We start from the raw sequence: 19,958 nt of genomic DNA, 5'->3' as shown, positions 1-19,958 counted from the left end.
TAAAGCTGAATTTGAAGTTTTGGAAAAGCTGACTAACTTAGAATTTTAAGATAATGTTTTAAAAGGCAATAACTTTTATAGATGCATGACTCAGAAAGAGCTGGAATTTAAAGCATTTAGCTTGACAGGTGTATATAGCTACACATACAATGAAGATTTTTAAAAAGGCTTTTTTTATGGTGTTAAAGTACCTGTACAAAATCTTATTGCTTCATAGAATCAAGGAAAGGACCCTTAAGAGGCAGTTAGTTGAACTCTCCTGCGATGAACAGGGATACCTACAGCCCAGTCAGGTTGCTCAGAGCCCTGTCCAGCCTGGCCTTGAGTGTCTCCAGTGATGGGGCATCCACCACCTCTTTGGGCAACCTGTGCCAGTGCCTCACCACCCTTAGCGTAAAAAACAAACCCACAAAACAAAGGGCATTGATGAGATGCCCTGGGTCTCCTCCATCAGATCAGGCTGGGCTCTCCCAGCCTCTCACCACATAAGGGGTGCTCCAGGCCCTTCATCATCTTGGTGGCCCTCTATTGGACTCTTTCCCATATGTACTCATCTCTCCTGTCCTGGGGGCCTCAGAACTGAACACAGTACTTCAGATGCAACCTCTAGCCTCCAGCATTCAAGATGTCAGTTTACAAGAAATTAGGGCAATGTCTATTATAAAAGGATGTTTCAATTTAGTTTACCGTGCCTTAGACCCAGAAAGCAGGTTCATAAACCTACACTGGGTACTAAGAAAAGAATTTACACAGGCAACGTGCTAGCCGATGGGGAACACTGAAGATCATTAAATCTCACCATTCTGAAGTGTTTAGAGCACAATGTTGAGCTGCAGAAATGCGTATAGGACTAAATATTGATAACTAAGATCTTCACCTCAAATGTGAAGAGAGGCTGAGTGAGCCAGGATTGCTCAGCTGGAGAAGCGGAGGCTGAGGGGGGTCTCATCAATGCTCATAAACTCATGATGGAGGGTGTCCGAGGCTGCAGCCAGGCTGTCAGTGTTGCCCAGTGTCAGCACCAGAGGCCATGGGCACAAACTGGAGCACAGGAGGTTCCCTCTGAACACCGGGAGCCCTTCTGTGCTGTGCAGTGATGGAGCACAGGCTGCCCAGAGGTGTGTGATCTCCTCCTTGGACGTGGCCCTGTGCACCCTGCTCTGGGTGTCCTTACTGGGGCAGGGGCTGGAGCAGAGGGACCCAGAGGGCCCTGCCGTGCCGAGGGGAGGGGAAGGACGGTGATCGCGAAGCTCCCCCATCCGCTCAGCTCCCCGCAGTCTCTGCCCGCCCCGGCCGCCGCTCGGCTGGGCTGCAGTTTCCGGTGGGACTTTGTACGGCAGCGCTTCCCTTCCCTGGCTCGGGCCGGCTCTGCCCGCGGCCATGCAGTCTCGGTTGCTGTGCCTTGGCGGTGGGGCCGGGGCTCCGGCTGCTCGCAGGGTCCGCCTGCTCCTGCGGCAGGTGCTGGCCGGCGGACCGGCAGCGGCTCGGCCCGGCCGCCTGGAGGTGCGGGCGCTGCACGGCTCAGGTAACCACCCCGCCGCCAAACGTCCCCGGCTCCCCTCGGCCTTCTCCATCAGCGGTAGCTGTGAGCGTGGGGCTGACCTTGAATATGTGTGTGTGTGTGTGTGTGTGTATGCAGGGAAGATGACCCGGGCTGCCCCAGAGTGTCCTCTGATGCCCTTTGGGCCTGAGCGGAGCAGAACTGCCTCTCGGAAGTGGTGACATATGCCTATGGTTGCTGGCACTTGTTGGGATGAAAGCCAGAAGCATGAAACTGCTAAATATAGAGTCTGCAGCGAGCGGCTGTGAATTAAGGAAACAGAATACTGCCAAAAGGGGGTTCTGGTGAGGGGTGCTTTCTGAATTAGTGCCATTCACCTCCATATGTACTGTTTGTTTATGGTTGACTTCATGTCTGATGTATGGTTCCTTCACGAGGAGCCTTTGAACAATAGATAACTATAAAATTCTTGAAACAATTCTCGAGTAATAATAATTTTTCTTTTTAATTTTATTTTAAATACGCCCGCCTGTCATCTTGTAGGCCCTGCTGCTCCTTTTGGGCTTACTGAGGTCTGAAGAGGTGATCTGAACTCTTGGATGCAATATGGATTTCTGTTGTTTCTATGGGGCTGCACTAATAGCAAGCCTCGATGTTGCACGTCTCTTCGCTACTGACAAGGGAGCTATTTCTGTAAGGGCTGGAAGCTGTTAACAGTCAGGCAAAGAGCAAATTGTAGAGCACGCAGTAATTTGGATCTGACATCCCTGCCAGATCTGATTTACTCTCTATGATGGTAGTTTTTAAGCGTAAGGGAGGAACTGTTGTCTGTTTTGACCTGTTTTATGTGAAGGAGTCGTGCTCAGCAGCTTTAACTCTGTCTTTATAGAGCAGATTTGTCTCGCTGGTGCACAGAAGGCCATATAAGAGCTACTAGATCTATTCAGTGGTAAAGTTTGAGAGAAATCTGAAAGGCAACGTTCATGTTGTTGTTGGTTGCATCCTTAATTGTATTTATGGGCTTTGTGATTGCTGCAATTACTCCCGTGATCTAATTTACTGCAAGGCCTTATGCCTGTTGCATCAGCACAGCTGAGAAGGCAGGAAAAGTAGATGGGAACTTTCAAAGCCAATTGTCCCTGGAAGTGTGTGGAGTTATTTCACATTATTCTAACGTTTAAGAAAGAAAAGTGGCAAAAACCCCAGTGTCTTTTATTAGACTCACTGATACAGCTGGAAGAAAGGGATGAGCTGTCAGGTAGATAAGCTTCTGAGTATTTGTGGTCTTCAGGAGGGTTTCACAGTTGTTCCCATGAGTAAATGTCAGTAAATAGCTTCCAAATTTCTATGTTTGGCAGTTGTTCAAAATTGAACTTTTCCTGTTTAGTAGCTGTTACAGTCAGGGCACCTGTTGGTGAGTTGTGCAAGCCTTGCCCGTTGTAATCCATAAGGCTGAAGTCAAACCTGTACTTTAAGCATCTTCATACAGCTTTAAAGCATTGTGAGCTGGTGGTAAGAGCATACAGAAATGAAATAAGGGCATGCAACAGAAGATAAGTACTATTTGCTATGCAGGAACAAAATCACTGCGCTCTGTCAACTGCAGGTCTTAAGTCCAGAAAGGCCTTAATAAACTTGAGGTTTGGGTCCAGAGGAACCTCAGGAAGTACAAGGAGTAGTGTGAAGTTCTGCCAGTTCTACTTTTACTATGTTAGAGTGCTACGGGCTGGGAAGGGACTGGCTGAGGAGCAGCTTTGCTGAAAAGATTGAAGGGTTGTGGTGGATGTGTGGTTGAATGTGAGCCAACAGTGCTCTCATAGCATAAAGCAAACTACAGGCTTGGCTAGATCAGGAGGAGCAAGGGAGGGTTCATCTCTAGAACGCTCTGCTGAGGTTCCACCTGGAATGCTTTGTCCAACTGTGGGTGGACACAACTTGGGTGCTGTGATCTAGTTTTGTTTATAAGTTGAAGTTGAGCAAGAAGCTGGAGAAGGTTATATTGCCCTGTACTCAGCACTGGTGAGGCCGCACCTCAAGTACTGCATCCAGTTTTGGGCCTCTTGCTGCAAGAAGGACATTGAGGCCCTGGAATGTGTTCAGAGGAGGGCTACGAAGCTGGTGAGGGGTCTGGAGCACAGGCCGTATGAGGAGAGGCTGAAGGAGCTGGGAATGTTCAGCCTGGAGAAGAGGAGGCTCAGGGGAGACCTTATTGCTCTCTATAACTTCCTGAAGGGAGGTTGTAGTGAGCTGGGGATCGGCCTCTTCTCTCGTGTCATTAGTAATAGGACCAGAGGGAATGGTTTCAAGCTACAGCAGGGGAGATTCAGGCTGGACATTAGGAAGCATTACTTCTCAGAAAGAGTGGTCAGGCACTGGAATGGACTGCCCAGGGAGGTGGTGGAGTCACCAACCCTGGGGGTATTCAACGAACGACTGGATGTTGTTTTGAGGGACATGGTTTAGTGGGAGCTATTGGTCATAGGTGAACAGTTGAACTAGATGATCTTTTAGGTCTTTTCCAACCTTGGTGATTCTATAATTCTATGATTTTTCATTTGTTTCCTTTCTTTTTTCCTTTGTAATGTATTGAAATTAAAACCTGGAAATAAGCAGTTGAATATCATTTAGAAATCAAGCTTTTTTTTTTCTTTTATTCTAACAGATGTGATCTAATCCCATGAAAATTAATGTTAGTGGAGCTTAGCACCTTCATGGTTTTAATGTGCTTTGGCTGTTTTTGGCTTTTGAGACCAGATGGATGGTCTGCGTACCGAGTGAATGTGTAATACGTTAAGACTGCTGTTGGACTGTGGTAATCTCACATATGTTCAGGGCTAAAGAGGCCAAAAGGCAATCATCTTAGCTGCCTAAAAACTCAGCAGGGACATAAAACTGTTACAGAGTGTCTGAAGGAGGGCAACAAGTATAGTGAAGGGTCTACAGTGCAGTAGATATGAGGAGATGTGGATGTTCTTGGTTTATTCAGTGTGGAGGAAGCAGAGGGGAGGCCTGATGGCAGCTTCAGCTCCTCACAGGGAGCGGAGGGGCAGCGCTGAGCTCTGCTCTGTGGGACAGCAACAGGTCCTGAGGGCAATGGCATGGAGCTGTGTCAGCGGAAGGGCAGGTTGGGCTTTAAGGAAAGGTTCTTCACTAGAGGGTGGTGGGTATGGAACAGCCCACCCAGGGCAGTGGGCATGGCCATGAGCTGCCGGAGTTCAAGGAGCATCTGGGCAATGCTCTCAGATAAAGAATTTTGGGTGGAGCCAAGAGTTGGACTCTGTGATCTTTTGGGATGCTTCCCAATATGGGATGTTCCGTGATTTTGTGATTCTGCTTTTGTGTGCCTGGCTGCAGTCAGTAGGAGGATAAAAAGCACAGGGCATTTGTCAGTGGTGCTCTACCAAAGTTCTTGGCCAGCCATCAGCTGCATGGCGGGGCTTGGAGCAAGAGCTGCTACCCTTCAGAAGTCCTCAGTGCACTGAGTGGAAGACACAAGCCTGCTCACATGAAGAGCTTTAGTCTTTTTTTATGCGAGAAAGCAGATGTGCATATTAATATCTGCAGTGTGGCTCTGAAGAAGAACCAGTCATCAGATGAGGTGTATTGTGGTTACTGGCTAGCTGGATATGCGCATGTGAACTCCTGTCTCACAGCAGTGCAGATCTATCCAAGCCGTATGTTCTAGGAAGAGTTCACTGCATGTATTGAGGGTGTTTTCATATCTCTCTTTCAGGGAGTCTCTTCCAGTTCCTATTATTGGGTCACTGTATTTATGTGCCCTGAATTTCTGACCCGTATTGCATGGGGCTCTATCTTCTGCCTCTGTATATTGACCAGCCCCTGAATGGGATGTTCCACTTACCTTTAGACTCTGGCTTATTTGGCAACTGCTTTATGTTACAGGCATAGCTCTTTGTACACCAGACACTGATTGTATCCCACTGTTTTCCCCAAAGATCGTGACAGCTAAGATTGCCGTTTTCTGTGTGAGAGATAAGAAACCAGGGCACATCTCCACCTCTTCACCTCTGTAGCTTTTGTGCATGGTAGTAGAGCAGTAGCTTGTGAACTGAAATATTTATAGAGTATTCTATAATTTGCAGTGGAGAAAAATTGTTTGAGATGCATGTTCTCAAATGACAAGCCCAGCTGATTTAACACCACATTTCTACCAGGCAGGCTGTTGTCAGTTCCTTGCCAGCTGGTTTAACATTGGATAGAGCCTATCTGGGCTGACAACTCTGCTCAAAGAGTTTGGAAATGCAGTGGAGATGGCATAACCAAACACGAGATTTTAAATGAATGGAGGAGAAACAAATTAGACAAGAAAATATAGCCCAGGTGGAAGTGCGTGATAAGATTAGAGCACTAATCCTTCTTGTGCTCATTTAGCTAGGAAAACAGACGGTGCTGTTTTGGTTTGATATTGCTTGTAGTTCTATTAAACATGGCTAATATTTTTGCTTTGTGGACAGATGGGAGTTTGAGGCAATGTTTGTCTCCAGGCAGTAACAAAACCTAAAAGACAAATGTGTTTAGCTTGTGTTAGGGATTTGGTGTGCTTAGCTCTCTCCATCGCTTTCTTATAGTTCCCTCCTACCTTACTTTGCAGGGCCCATTTCTGGCTGGAATACTTGCTGAATTTTTGGCAATGGTAAGATCAAGTGTTACCATCTTAGGATTTGAAGTGAATTCTGCCAGAAGAGATGCATTCCCTATTTTTTTACCTAGAGAAAATTAACTTACGCTTTGTTTTTTTTTCCTTTAATTTTATTTTCAGTCTTAATTTTAGATTCCGGGCAATCAACTGAGGTTTTCAGTGCCAATAAAATAGGTAATTAAAGCATTCTTTGTGATGATATCATCATTCCAACGCGCTAAAAGAAGTCTGACACCTTGTTGTTTCAGCATCTGGCATCTTGTCCCTGCTGTGTTTTGGAAGACTGTCTATGCATGGAAGAGTGTTTACAACTTGAGCTGAGGTGATTTCAGCTAGGAGCTAATTAGTCATGTACTCTTGTCTCTTTGCATGTTGGCTGAGGAACGGTGAGGGAAAAAAAAAACCAAAACCTGGCAGTGGTTTCCTAAGGATATATCAGGCAACCTGCTCTTTTTAGAATGTTCAAATTCTTCCTAGCTGAGCAAATGAGAGAGGTGTCAATTTTTTTGCAGGAAGCAGTGGGCCTGCGGGATGTTTTCATCAACTTGGAGGCATTTTGGTAAACCCTTTAGCTGTTCCCCGGTGTGAAGGAGTGGTTGGAGTTACTGCGGAGGAAAGGGAATAGGAGACAACAGCTGTACAGTAAAATAGTTCTTGTTTTAAACTCAAAGAAGTGGGCAAAATCCTGGGAGCATCAAAGCCTGCAGTGTCTTACTTCTGTAAGTGGATGTGTTTGTTTGTATTTGGCAGCTCTTTAATTTAAAAATACATAACAGTTCTCAGAACCAGGTACGATACTCTTGAACTGTTGCAGGACTTTTGGAGTGACTGAACACGTCATGCTGAAAAGGGCATAGTACTCTGATTTGCAGACTGCAAATAGCATTTGTTGTGCAGTTCAAGGAGGGTCAGGAAATGAGCTGAAGCCTTGGACTGCTGCTTAATAGTTAGCTTAGCCCCTGTTGTTTTGGACCATTGTGCTTCCTGGCTCCTGTATGAGTCTGGAAGTGAGGGGTGCTCAGCTCTAGGTAGGGAGAGTGGGAGCTGCTTGGTGACACTTGGCCTCAGGACCAGGAATGAACCCTGGGTCACTTTCCATATAGCAGTATTGCTATTGTCTCCCACCTTCTGGGAAGCCATTTAAGCGCTGTATTGTTGCATAAAATGCAGGAGCAACCATCATCATATGTCATCCACCAGTATTTTAAGGAAAAAGGTTTTGGGGTGATTATTTGTATTTCAAGAGCAACATGGAGATCCACGAGTGGGCATATATGTGAGGCTGGGAATCCCAGGTCAGGGCATTGTTAAGCACTTCAGTTTGGAAGGAAATGATCTGTAAGCCTTTCATCATTGCCTCCTGTTTATTGCTGTAGGTGATTCTTCACTGGCTGCTGTGAATCCAGTTCTAAATGTTACATATTTCCAGTGGTTCATTTGAATAACGTTAGAATTAGTGCATTCTCAGACAAGACAGGCAGGTCCTAGGAAGTAACCGGTAAATTACATGGCAGGTGCTTTAATTTTACTGAAACCAAGAGCAAGAAATGTCTGAGATTTCTCCAACCTTGATAAGGTGCCAAATTCTTCAGCTGCACAGCTGGAGCGTGCAGGTAGAGTGAATTGGCATGGATATAATGTTTTGTACCTCCAAGAGACTCCATTTCAGGCTGCCTGAAAATGAAAAAATCATCATCACTACAAGTATTTCTCACTGCTGTATCTGCAGTCAAACAAGCTAAGGATTTCATTTGAAGAAACTAGCAGCGGTATCTGGAACAGGGTTCTATAGTGAGCTTGACTTCCATAGCTCCCAATGCAGTAAGCATTCATAAATAAAGAAGTTGAGGAATATGAATTAGATATAAATTCTGCTGATACCTGACCTATTGAAAAGCAACAGAGCCTGACTGGTAAACTAATGGCTCTCAATTACCACAGCAGGCCTGTGATGTAAACCTAATATGAACGTATTGTACACATCAAAAGTGTACAAGGAACTAAATGACTTCTTTTCTCTTTTTTTTTCAGGTGATACTGTCACTATTGGAGATGTGTCATTTAAACTCAAAACACCGAAGAACCCAGAGTTTGTTCCACAGAACTACAGTAAGAATCTGTTTTCCTTGTGAACTGACATTGAGTTTTTGCATTAAAAACTTGAATCTGATTCTTCCATGCAGAAAAAATTTCAGATTAAAACCAAGCACATATGCTGTTCTTAAAGGGTATATAGTCCTTAGACTATGCTTAGATGCGAATGTGCATTCCATACTATTCTGGAGAGGCTGGCAGCTCATGGCTTGGATAATTGTACTCTTACCTGGGTAGAAATAAACTAGCTGGAGACCTGGGCCCGGACAGTGCTCTTGAGTGGCTCAGGAAGGCGATGAAGTCACCGTCCCTGGAAGTTTTCAAGCAGCATGTAGATACAGCACTGAGGGACATGTTTTAGTGGGAATGATGGTCGTGGTCTGATGATTGGACTAGGTGATCTTAAAGGTCTTTTCCAACCTTAATCTTTCTGTTTCTTTTTGGTTTGCAGAGGTAGTGTTGGTAATACCAAGAGTAGACTTGCCACTGTGTAGCTGGCAGGATGGCAGGTAACTGCTGTGAGAGGTGCTGCATAAGTGAGTTACAGGCATACAGTATTGGAAAAGGCAGAAACTGCTGTGTGAAGGTTTATCATGTTGCATCTTGAGGCAATAGAACTCAGGTTTCTCAGACATTCTTTAGTTTAGTTTAGTGGAATAGTAGACCTGTTTTACAATTGCCATATATAAGTTTCTTAACCCTCCTTTTTTGAAATGCAGCCTTACTTCTGTGGTATAAGACGCTTCTGCAACTTCTTTGCATTTAATATAAACATTAGATGCATAAAAAATTAACATGTATTGATCTGTTTGTCCTTCAAGAGATGTAGCAGGAACAGAGAAAGGGAGATTTTGTTTGCTTTCGGCCAGTGATCAGTTTTGAGGTTGGTATGCCAGGCTGATGCTCAGCATCTGGATTATGGACTGCTTAATTCCCATGCCCCATCAAGCATGAGACTGTGACACCTTTCTTCAAGGTGATGGAAGTTACCAACTCTATCCAATGTCATGTGTCAGTCTTTGCTGTTATGGGGTAGCCCATTGAGAAAGGATTCCCGTTTCTGAGCGTAACAGCACTTCCCACACCTTGTGAGCTCTCTGGGAATGGGGCCAAACAGTTGAGAAATGCTGCTCTGTGTTATTTCTTTATATAGCTTCTCAGAGGATAGATTTTTGTGTTTCGCTGTTTCCTATGCTGACTTTCTCATTTGATCGTGAGGTGCATTAGTTGTCTGTATCCATGACTAATGTGATCAATTTCACTTCTTTGAGTTTCTTGTAGATGGATTTGTTTTCTCCTTTTTTGTGCTGTACCAAAAGCTTTAATATTAACAATGTCTCCATACCTTCCATTTCTCCTAACCATGGAAGACACTATTACAAGTTTTGGTACATATGCACTTTTCAGCAACATTTATATTAACTCTGTTGCAGCAACAGAATGTCTTTCAGTTCTTTGGACTGAGAAGGTAAGAGAGTATGAAAATGCTTGATAAAATCAGAGAAGGATGTTGTTTTAGTTAGTGATTTTAAAAGGAAGAAGTAGCTAAAAACTAGTGAAAATAGGTATTAAAGCAGAACTGTACAGAGCTGTGGGATCATAGAATCATAGAATTACCCAGGTTGGAAAAGACCTTGAAGATCATCAGGTCCAACCGCAGCCTAACCAGTACCCTAACTCTAAAAGCCCTACACTAAATCATATCCCTAAGTATCTTAAACACAACCAGGGATGGCGATAATCTTAGCTAGAATCTGATTCTACAACTAAAAATAGAATTTCTTAGCAATTATTACCTTGCTAATAATTACATATTATTACATCTTATTAGTTGCTTCTCTTTTTGAATGGTCATAGCTGGCATGCTTGTGATACTGCTGCTCATTATTATTCACTTATTGAACAGTAGGGTCATTTAAGGTATGTGATTTTTGCTTTTGAACCTAAATAGTAAATTAGTCTTAATTAATAAGGTAGAATATTCATGTGCTTAATAGCAGAAAATCTCTCTCTAATACTTGAAAACATATTTTGTCATATAGTCCTAATGTAGGAAATTTTTATTGATTTTTAAGTTCTATGGTCATTTGTAGAGTACAGACATCACTTACTGAATGCATTTGTTCTTAAGAGAGTTTTTGTTTTGCAGTATGAAAGACTGTGCTGTAGATACAAGATGTCTTGGTGTGAAGTTACAGTGTTGGTGTAAAGTTCCAGTTAAGTACCGGAATAGGCTCCCCAGGGAAGTGGTTGAATCGCCATCCCTGGGTGTGTTTAAGAGCCGTTTGGATGTGGTGCTCAGGGATATGATTTAGTAGAGTGTTGTTAGAGTTAGGGTACTATGGTTAGGCTGCGGTTGGACTCGATGATCTTCAAGGTCTTTTCCAACCTGGGTAATTCTATGAAAATATATGAACGAAATTGCATGCTTACACTCATCTGTAAACTCAGATGTCATATCTTCTAAAATGTTACTATAGTGACTAATACTGCATTTAAATTTTTTCGAGGTTCTCGCCTCATTTCCTTTAAGCTAAGACTATAAACAGTTTGATCACCCAGTTCAGTGGGAAATGCTTTTGAGGTCTGGAGTCACTTAGCCATTGTGATGTTTGCAATGGAGTAAGAGCTAAGAGAAAGGAATTAAAGCAGCTACAGTTCATTTGCCAGAACTGCAAATAATGTGGTTTTCTAGCTTACCACCTACATAAGATAGAATGCTTCTGCTCTTGTTAGTCTGCCAGATAACAGCTGTGGTAAAATGCAATAATATTGAAAGTGCACGCCTATAATGTACATAAAAATTTAGGGAAGTTATAACTTCTTCTAAAAACTACGTTATTATTCTAGACTTAAAAATAGCCTTAGGAATCTAGAGGGAAAATTACAGAATCAGAGAATGACCTGGGTTGGAAGGGACCTCAAGGATCATGTAGTTCCAACCCCCCTGCCTGGCAGGGCCACCAAACATACACATTTACTAGATCAGGTTGCCCAGGGTCCCGTCCAACCTGGTCTTGAACACCTCCAAGGACGGGGCATCCACAACCTCCCTGGGCAGCCTGTTCCAGGGCCTAAGCACTCTCCTAGTGAAGAACTTCCCCCTAACATCCAACCTAAATCTTCCCTCTTTCAACTTAAATCCATTTCCCCTTGTCCTGCTATTATCAGCCCTTTCAAAGAGTTTACTCCCCTCCTGGATATAGGTTCCCTTCGGGTACTGAAAATTGTAATACAATAAAGAATGTAAATGTATTAAGTACCTACAAAACCTTGGCTTTGTCATTTTATCTTTAATTAATACCAAGTAACTGCATTCTTTCTATTACTACATTAAACTGATCGAATTTTAAGTCTTTGAATGCTATGTTCTGCTGAAACACACAGGATATGTGCTGCTGGTTACCTGCTGATTTGATGTTTTGCTTTTTGGCTTTTTGCTAGCTATGTAGCAACCTCACTATGAAACACTCCATTTTGTGTGCTAATATAAAATACCGTCTTGCTGTTGTTGGCAAATGGCTTTTTCTTGGAAGACGATAATTAAAGGTACATAAAATCTGAATTGTTCTAAATTTTTCTAAGTGACAAGTAAAAATGAGTCATACGCAAGGGAATTTTGTTAATGGGGTTTCTGTCATAACTACGTCTGACACGTTCTGGAAGGAAGGCACTTAGTTATGCACTGCTTGTTCTTTTATCGGTTAAAAACAAAACCTACATGTTTAAAATCCCACCGTGCCTGAAAAGCATGATCTTATCTGGAATTATTCTTTGGAGAAACTTTGTATGGCTTTTTGTGTTACTTAGTGTTTACTGATCTTGAGCAAAAAATTCCTAACGTAGCTCTTCCAGAAGGCGTTGTATAATGGCAGGGAATCCTCATTAAGGCAGGAAATGTGACATTCAGTGGCAATGCCACGTAGGTGCTGCTGTGTGAAGCTGCAAATGCATTTGGGAATTTGCCTGTATTCCTATTACAGATAACTGTAGCATTTGGAAAAATTAGTTTCATACAGTTCGTGGCTTTATAGCATCATAGAATCACAAGGTTGGAAAGGACCTACAAGATCTTCTCATCCAACCATCCTCCCATTACTGTAGCTACAACAAACCACTAAACCATGTGTCATAGCTCCTCATCCAGACACCTCTTGAACACTGCCAGGGATGGCAACTCCACCACCTCCTTATGCCACCCTCCTCTCAGAAGTGAAACACAAATATACCTTCTGGGGTTCAGTTTGCCCATGTTAAGTCATACAAGTTGTTAGTTATTTCAGGTGAGATATATGGGAATGAAATAGAGAAAGAAAACAGCACTAAATGGAATTATGTTGTTGAAGGGGAATTCTTTTAATGTGGGGGAAATCAGAGTTATTTCTGTGTAGTGGGATCAGTGGTGTCAGCAGCTTTTTTTTTTCTTATTAATCAGTATTGCCCTATCAGGAAGATGCCTCTGTGTTCTAGTCCTGGAATAGTATGCACCATTTGCAGAAGAGGAGAACAAGTGTGTGTGTTCAGTTCTTGCTCAAAGTGGGTTCAGATTTGTGCTGGAATGTGTGCTCCTTCTTTTTGGTTTACATTAAATCCACAAGTTAACTGAATGCAACACACTACTGAGACTGGTTGGATTGCGAGATGACTGTAATTTCATGTTAACAAAGGTTTTTGTCATTACATTTCTTCTAGCATAAAGGGAGATGTCTCTTGTCAGAATTTGTGATTATTTCAGCACTCAGTGTTCTTGTAGCCTTGCTGCTGCTTGGCTGTTATCTCCTAACCAAGAATTTTCAGTAGTGTTTCTTTTTCTGTAAGGCTCTCAGCATTTTACATCATTATCCCCATTATTTTATTTATACCAAGTCTGGAGCAGAAGGTGTTTCATTGTCACAGAAGTCTTCAGGAAAAGTCTGGGTGATGAAGACTGTGCCTCGTAGCAGAGTCAGCTGAATCCTAACTAAAAATAATGGTAGATATTTACCCTCTGTGTTCTTAAAATGTGTCAGTGAAGTAGATTCCAGACCAATCTACTCAGTTTGTTCCAGTAATTAATGATTATTTTGTGTGTGTTGGGGGGGGGAAGGGGAGAAGGAAGCTTTACAAATTGGTTTGCTTTTCTTTTTTTAACTGTAATTGTGTCTTGCATGTTGCCATATTGTTTTTAAGATTATAACAAGATTTTAAGGCTCAGGGGTGACCTTATCGCTCTCTGCAGCTACCTGAAAGGAGGCTGTGGTGAGGTGCAGATTGGCCTCTTTTCTCATGTAACTAGCAATTAGAGAGAATGACTCAAGTTGCACCAAGGGAATTTCAGGTTGGATGCTAGGAAATACCTTCTCCTTTGAGAGAGTGGTTGTCCAGAGACACTGGAATGGGCTGCCCAGAGGGGTGGTGGAGTCACTGTCCCTGGAGGTGTTCAAGAAACGTTTAGATGTTGTACTGAGGGACATGGTTTAGTAGCAAATATTGGTGGTAGGTGAATGGTTGGACTGGATGATCTTAAAAGTCTTTTTCAACCTTGGCAATTCTGTGATTCTATGATTCTATAATTCATTTCTTCTCCAGTCTGAATTCCAATATCTCTTCATTTTCCATGTCTTCTAGATTTTTGATCATTCTTCTTGGTCATTTCTTGAATCTCATGAACGTGTTTGTACTGGATGCATCTCTTGTGCTCAAAAGCAGACAAAGTATGGCCCACCAGTTGGACACTGATCTAACCACCCTGGCTATGAGTTACACATCCAGCTAATAACAGCTTCATTTAACCCATATTTGTAGGTTAGTAAGAGAATCTTAGTCTCTTGAATCCCATTCAGTGTTCCTCCCAGAAAGCTGTTTGGTTTGACACGATTCCTTTGTGTTCTCTTTTCATTTATATTCAAATGGAGTCAGTGACCTACCTATGTAGATCTTATCCCTTCCTGTGAAGCAGTTGGTTTGGAGGAATTAATGATAAATAGATTTACAGCTTAATCCAAGGAGGTAACTTCCCCCTTTCTAAGCCCCTGCAAAGATTCACCACTTGCAGTGGTAGGGCAACAAGAACAGAAAGTGTTGGAATGAAGACCGTTTCCATGAAAAGTTTATGAGGAAAAATAGTGTTCCAATGAAAACTGAATGTGATGCAACCACATTGTCAGTCTTTGAAAGCTCCTTGGGTTCCATGCATCAGTGTAAAATTGGAAGAGCAACAGATTTTTCCTTGTAAAACGCTAAATGAAAGCAGCTGAAAGCAGGCTGCACATAAGGGCCTTCCTCTTCAGCTCAGCTGTCCTGCCTCCCCCCTGACACACAAAAGCTGTGAAATATGTCTTGGTGAGCTCAGTTGTTTTGAACATTTTCCTTTTTAAAGATACGTTTGTGTCTATAGGCAAAGGCCTCTCTTCTTGTCCCCTCCTTCCTGTTATAGAGTAGCCACCCCTACACTGGATGTGCAGCAAATTATGTGCAAAGCTGAAGGAGCCCTTGGTCGCTGTACAAAAGGGAGATCATTTTTGTGGAGAGTGTTTATGCAGAATGGCTTCATGAGAAAGGACATGAAGAGATTCCACTAGTTAAATTGTAAAAGAATGAACGTGATTAAAGACAAAGACGGTTTATCCTAGGGACGGTCACGGGCTAGGCAGCTGAGAAGAAATCAGTATGTGAAAAGACAGGGTATGTAGCTAAAGAAGAAATATGTATCTAGAGGCAAGGACGGCCTAAGGGAAAAGCAAGATGTGTAGCAAGGTGTAGACAAAGCTGCAAAGAAAAAGTATCCATAAGACTAACCACAAAGGTCAGATGAAGTAATGCCTAATTCACCAATCCTGAGCTTAACTTTTGCAATATGCATGAACTTATTACTGATTGTATAAATGAGATGCTGTAACACCTAATAAACGAGGCTTGTTGACCATGATAGCATGAGACTTGTCTCCCGCGGTTACTTCCAACAAATGGTGACCCTCGACGTGATAAGGAAAAAAAGGGCGCCACGGGTGAAGAACTGCGTTGGGTTCGGGTCCGGATTTCACAGCCCGACGGACGACGAAAAGAGCTAAAATTGGAGCTCCGCGTCTCGAGCGACCACGACAGGTGGGCTCGACCGACACGTGCTGCCGAAGCCTGGAGGGCTGCAACGGTACCGACGTGAGTAAAAATGGACAGGCAAGCAGCATATAATTTATTTTCCGCTTTTCTTAGGCGGAGACAGTTTAAGGGGGTAGACTTGGAAAAGGAACTCCCTAAGTTATTAGTGTATGGGTATGCTAAAGGGTTATTTCAGAATCCGCATTTAGTGCATGATCTTGCTGAGTGGCGTAAATTTGGAGATGCAATTTTTCAGGGAATATTAGATGGGGAGAAAATGGTTAAAAAATGCGAGAAGTGGTGGCGTGTGGTTTATAATGATTTGTTGCAATATCAGGCAGAAAAGGAAGCGGTAGAGAAAGCTAGTGCTGTGCAGGGGAGGAATAAGAATTATAATGAATGGTCAGATTGCCCGGGGCCCCCTGCAGTGTCCACCGTAAAGTTGCCGCCGGCCGCCGAGCCTGCGTTGCCGGTGGCTGCGGAGCCGAGTGCCCCGTCTCCGTCTCCCTGCACGTCTGTATCAGACGAGCCGCCTGCATCGACCATGGCGCTACAGCCGGCCCCCTTGACCCCCCTTTGCAATGAGCCGCTCCCTGGGGCACAGAGTGACCTGGCGGAGGCCATCGCGCGGGAGCGGGGGGAGGCTTGGGCTGCGCTGGCGCGGGCTTGTTTAGAGGCGGGAGACGGTGAGGCGTTGGAAGCGGTGCAACAGACGGTGCTGTCGGTGGGGTATTCGCCTAATGCTGCAGGCGGGACACAGGCTGCTATCAGTGCTTTAGATTGGAAGTTGTTGTTACAATTGCGGTCTACGGTCAGTCAGTTGGGAGTAAAAAGTGAGCCAGTGAGACAGATACTGGATTATATCTGGAGTACTCAGGTTTTGTTGCCATCTGATTGTCGGGCTATAGCTAGGTTGATTTTTTCGCAGCACCAACAACTGCTATTTAATGCTTATTGGGAAGAGATGTGCCAACAGAGAGTTGCGATAGTTAGGCAGCCTGGAGATCCCTTGTATAATGTCACTGTTGAAGAACTTTTAGGGGTGTGTCCTTTCATCTGGACGGAGGCCCAGGCTTTATTAGGACCAGTTAAATGTAGAGAGTCAATGTATCTGGCCAGGCAGGCTATGGATAAGATCAAGGCACCAGGTGGGTTGTTGTCTTATATGGGAATCCGGCAAGGAAGAAATGAGGATTTTGGAGCGTTCATAGATAAGGTAGCTGGAGCCATAGAGAAGGCTGGAGTACCAGAGTACATGAGGGAAATAATGCTAAAACATTGTGCACTTCAGAATTGTAATGCTACAGCTCGTGGCATTCTAAGTACTTTGAGGAGTAACTGGACAATAGAGGAGGCGTTAGACAGACTATCGAGCGTGCCCACGGGGGCTCAGGCTTTCATAGTTGAGGCTATTAAAGAGTTAGGGGCAGGATTAAAGGCACAGGCTGAGGCTTCTCAGAATCAAGTGTCAGCAGCCCTTGCACCCCTCCAAGCTGCAGTCGCTACAAGCCCACGCTCGCAGATCAGCTCCCTCATGAAATGTTTCCGTTGTGAAAAAACTGGCCACATCCGTCACGAGTGCCAAGCCACTGGGATTTGGCGCAGCAAGTGTCAATCCAACACCCACAACGCTGCTGTATGCTATAGGAAGTCGGGAAACGTGAGAAGCAGCGCACGAAAGAACAGCGGCCGCGCTCCGATACAAGCTGCCGTTCCCAGCCAGCGGCCGCCTGCCCCCCCGCACACGTCGCTCGCCGCGTTGTCGGTCTCTACAGCACCCCCGCCCTCTGCTTCGCCCACGTCGTTCTCTGCGCCTCGCCATGCCGCCCCTCCCTCGTCCTGCGCGGCTGTGTCTCTGCAGCCCGTGTGTAACGTGGTTAAAGACACGGATGGACTGAAACCAGGGGATTGTTGTGACCCAGGTCCAGTAGATCCAGAAAGCGAATCGGACGCATTTCTTCCTGATGATACTTTGAAGGAAGCAGGAATGACAATTTTCCCTACAGCGTACTGTGATGTCTTAGAGCAATGCAGAAAAGAAACAATATTAAGGGGTGATGCTGACACGTTGCAAACCTTTCCTAATCAGGTCCCCCATTTGGAATCCCTGCCTTATGAGTCAGTGAAGGAGCTAAGGGAGTCAGTGAGAACATACAGAGTTCAGTCAGCCTTTACATACAATCTTTTGGTTACAAACAGTGACAGTTACGCTATGACCCCTCATGACTGGAAAACTGCGTTAAGAATGATCCTCTCTCCTATGCAATATGCTGTGTTTATGATTGAATACCGGCTACATAATTTGACTGATACCTCTTTGCCTCAGACTCGGACAAATCCCTGTGACACAGCACCTCTTCAACTGTGTCAGACAAATGTCACTCACATTCCTGAATTTGGCCGTCTAAAATATGCACATGTAACAATAGATATTCATTCTTCTTACATATTTGCCACAGCACATACAGGTGAACTCAGTCATGACACCCGTAAACACTGGTTATCTGCTTATGCTGCTATGGGAATCCCACATACTACAAAAACAGATAATGGGCCTGTGTATACCTCTAAGGCCACTCAAACTTTCCTCCAAGAAGGGTGTGTTAAACATACTACAGCCATTGCTCATTCTCCCACTGAACAAGCTATCACTGATCACATTTATCAAACACTGAAATCCATTCTTATTATTAAACAAAAAAGGGGGAATATGGGAGACACTCTGCAAGAAATATTATGTAAGGTTTTGCGTGTTTTGTTTGTGCTGAATTTTTTGAATCATGTTCATAGAGATACAGCTTATGTGGATCGTCATTTTGAGGCTTCCCCGGTGCTAAAGGAACAGCCTATGGTTAATGTTTGGAATATGGCCACAGGACTTTGGGACTGTTCCCTACCACTGACAACTTGGGGTCATGAATATGCTCGTATTTCCACAGGGACTGGCCCTATGTGGGTTCCAGCATGATATCTTCGGTCTCATCTGAAGGCAGAAAATAGCATCCAGCCTTTGTAGTAATTGTAATTGTGTGTTTATTACTTAGTGGTATTGCTTTGTAACTTGCTGTGTTATAGATAATATTAGTAATAGTTTGACATAGTGTGTGATTTTCTGTTTTACCAATGCAGTCTCAAGATTTAGAGTTTAAAGCATTAGCTAGGATGTTGTGTGCTTCTTCTATTTTAGTAATAGATCAGATGTGTATTAAACAGGATTTGATGTAATCAGTGCTAGAATCTACAGGAATAGATCTTTTAATGTTTTAGTACTGTTTGGTTATGATATTATTAGCCTATTAATTAGCTTTTCTTAATTTGCAAAGACAAAACCTGGAAAGGAATTCCAGACAAAGAGATGACCCTGTATCATAGAACGGATACCTATTTTACATCCAATTAATTGGGATCTGAAAATATAACCATGCATCATTTTAGACAAAAGTGCACGCTAATTTGATGGTTTATTCTGTTTTCCAAGCAGGTGTTCCACTTGGGCTCTATATCACGCACTGGCCATGCGGATATGGTGTACAACTGGAAGAAATCCTTCAGACCCTGAATGCAGGAGAGAATCTGTGATGGGTGAGAGAGGAAAGGTGCACCTTGAAGCAGGGGACGCCCTGCTGGCACTACCTGTCGCATCCACCACCAACACAGCTTGCTGTTTCTCAAGGATCAATAAGTATTAATGCCCCTAGTGATACTCTAGTACATTTGTCCTCTAAAATTGGTTCTATTTGACATGCTACTTCATTAAATTGCACGATCATTAATCAATTATTAGCCTGGATAACTCAGTTGGTAGAGCATGGTTATGAACATCTTAAAAGCATTTATTGCACAAATTTTAGTGGTCATTAAAATCAATATATCAGAGTATATAAAAATTGAAGACTTTTCCTGATCAGTTACAGATTAACACAATGGAACCCTTTATTTTCAGGTTGCAGAAACTTAGGTTGCAGTACAAACATGTTTGTTCTTTTTAGTAGGTTTAACAGTAATGTTGTTGTGTTGTATTTGACTTGTCTCTTTTTTCACTTTTAGAGTATTGTCAATCGAGGTCTTGACTGAGTTATAATAGTTATGTCATTAATATAAGTAGTGTTGTTATTCTATAGGCAGTATCTTGGAATTGTTGTAATACAAGAAGAATTCTACGGAGCAGCAGCCATGGATCGAGATAAGGAGTTCACAGAGCAGCAGCGATGGAGCAGGATAAAACTACATGAGAACTGATTGAACAATTGAACTGAACTGCTTGTTAAATATTATTAATCGGTCGTTAAACTGAGCCTTTTCATTTTAAAAGAAAACGGGGGAAATGTGGAGAGTGTTTATGCAGAATGGCTTCATGAGAAAGGACATGAAGAGATTCCACTAGTTAAATTGTAAAAGAATGAACGTGATTAAAGACAAAGACGGTTTATCCTAGGGACGGTCACGGGCTAGGCAGCTGAGAAGAAATCAGTATGTGAAAAGACAGGGTATGTAGCTAAAGAAGAAATATGTATCTAGAGGCAAGGACGGCCTAAGGGAAAAGCAAGATGTGTAGCAAGGTGTAGACAAAGCTGCAAAGAAAAAGTATCCATAAGACTAACCACAAAGGTCAGATGAAGTAATGCC

At 43.4% G+C, this 19,958-nt stretch overlaps 1 protein-coding gene across 1 annotated transcript in view; it reads left to right on the top strand.

Annotated features, from left to right (window-relative positions):
- Nucleotides 1-1,262: 1,262 nt before the first annotated feature.
- Nucleotides 1,263-19,958, top strand: part of VWA8 (von Willebrand factor A domain containing 8) — a 160,135-nt gene continuing 141,439 nt past the window's right edge. Inside the window, exons 1-2 of the mRNA XM_085536105.1 lie at nucleotides 1,263-1,525; nucleotides 8,193-8,270. Coding sequence (XP_085392231.1) covers nucleotides 1,381-1,525; nucleotides 8,193-8,270 — 223 coding nt within the window. The 5' untranslated portion in view covers nucleotides 1,263-1,380. The remainder of the gene's footprint in view (nucleotides 1,526-8,192; nucleotides 8,271-19,958) is intronic.

The sequence above is a fragment of the Coturnix japonica genome, chromosome 1, assembly GCF_054131305.1.
Source record: "Coturnix japonica strain WE chromosome 1, WE-NBRP24, whole genome shotgun sequence".
Taxonomy (NCBI): domain Eukaryota; kingdom Metazoa; phylum Chordata; class Aves; order Galliformes; family Phasianidae; genus Coturnix; species Coturnix japonica.
The sequence above is the reverse complement of the archived record's forward strand: the minus strand, read 5'-3'. Positions and strand labels throughout refer to the sequence as shown.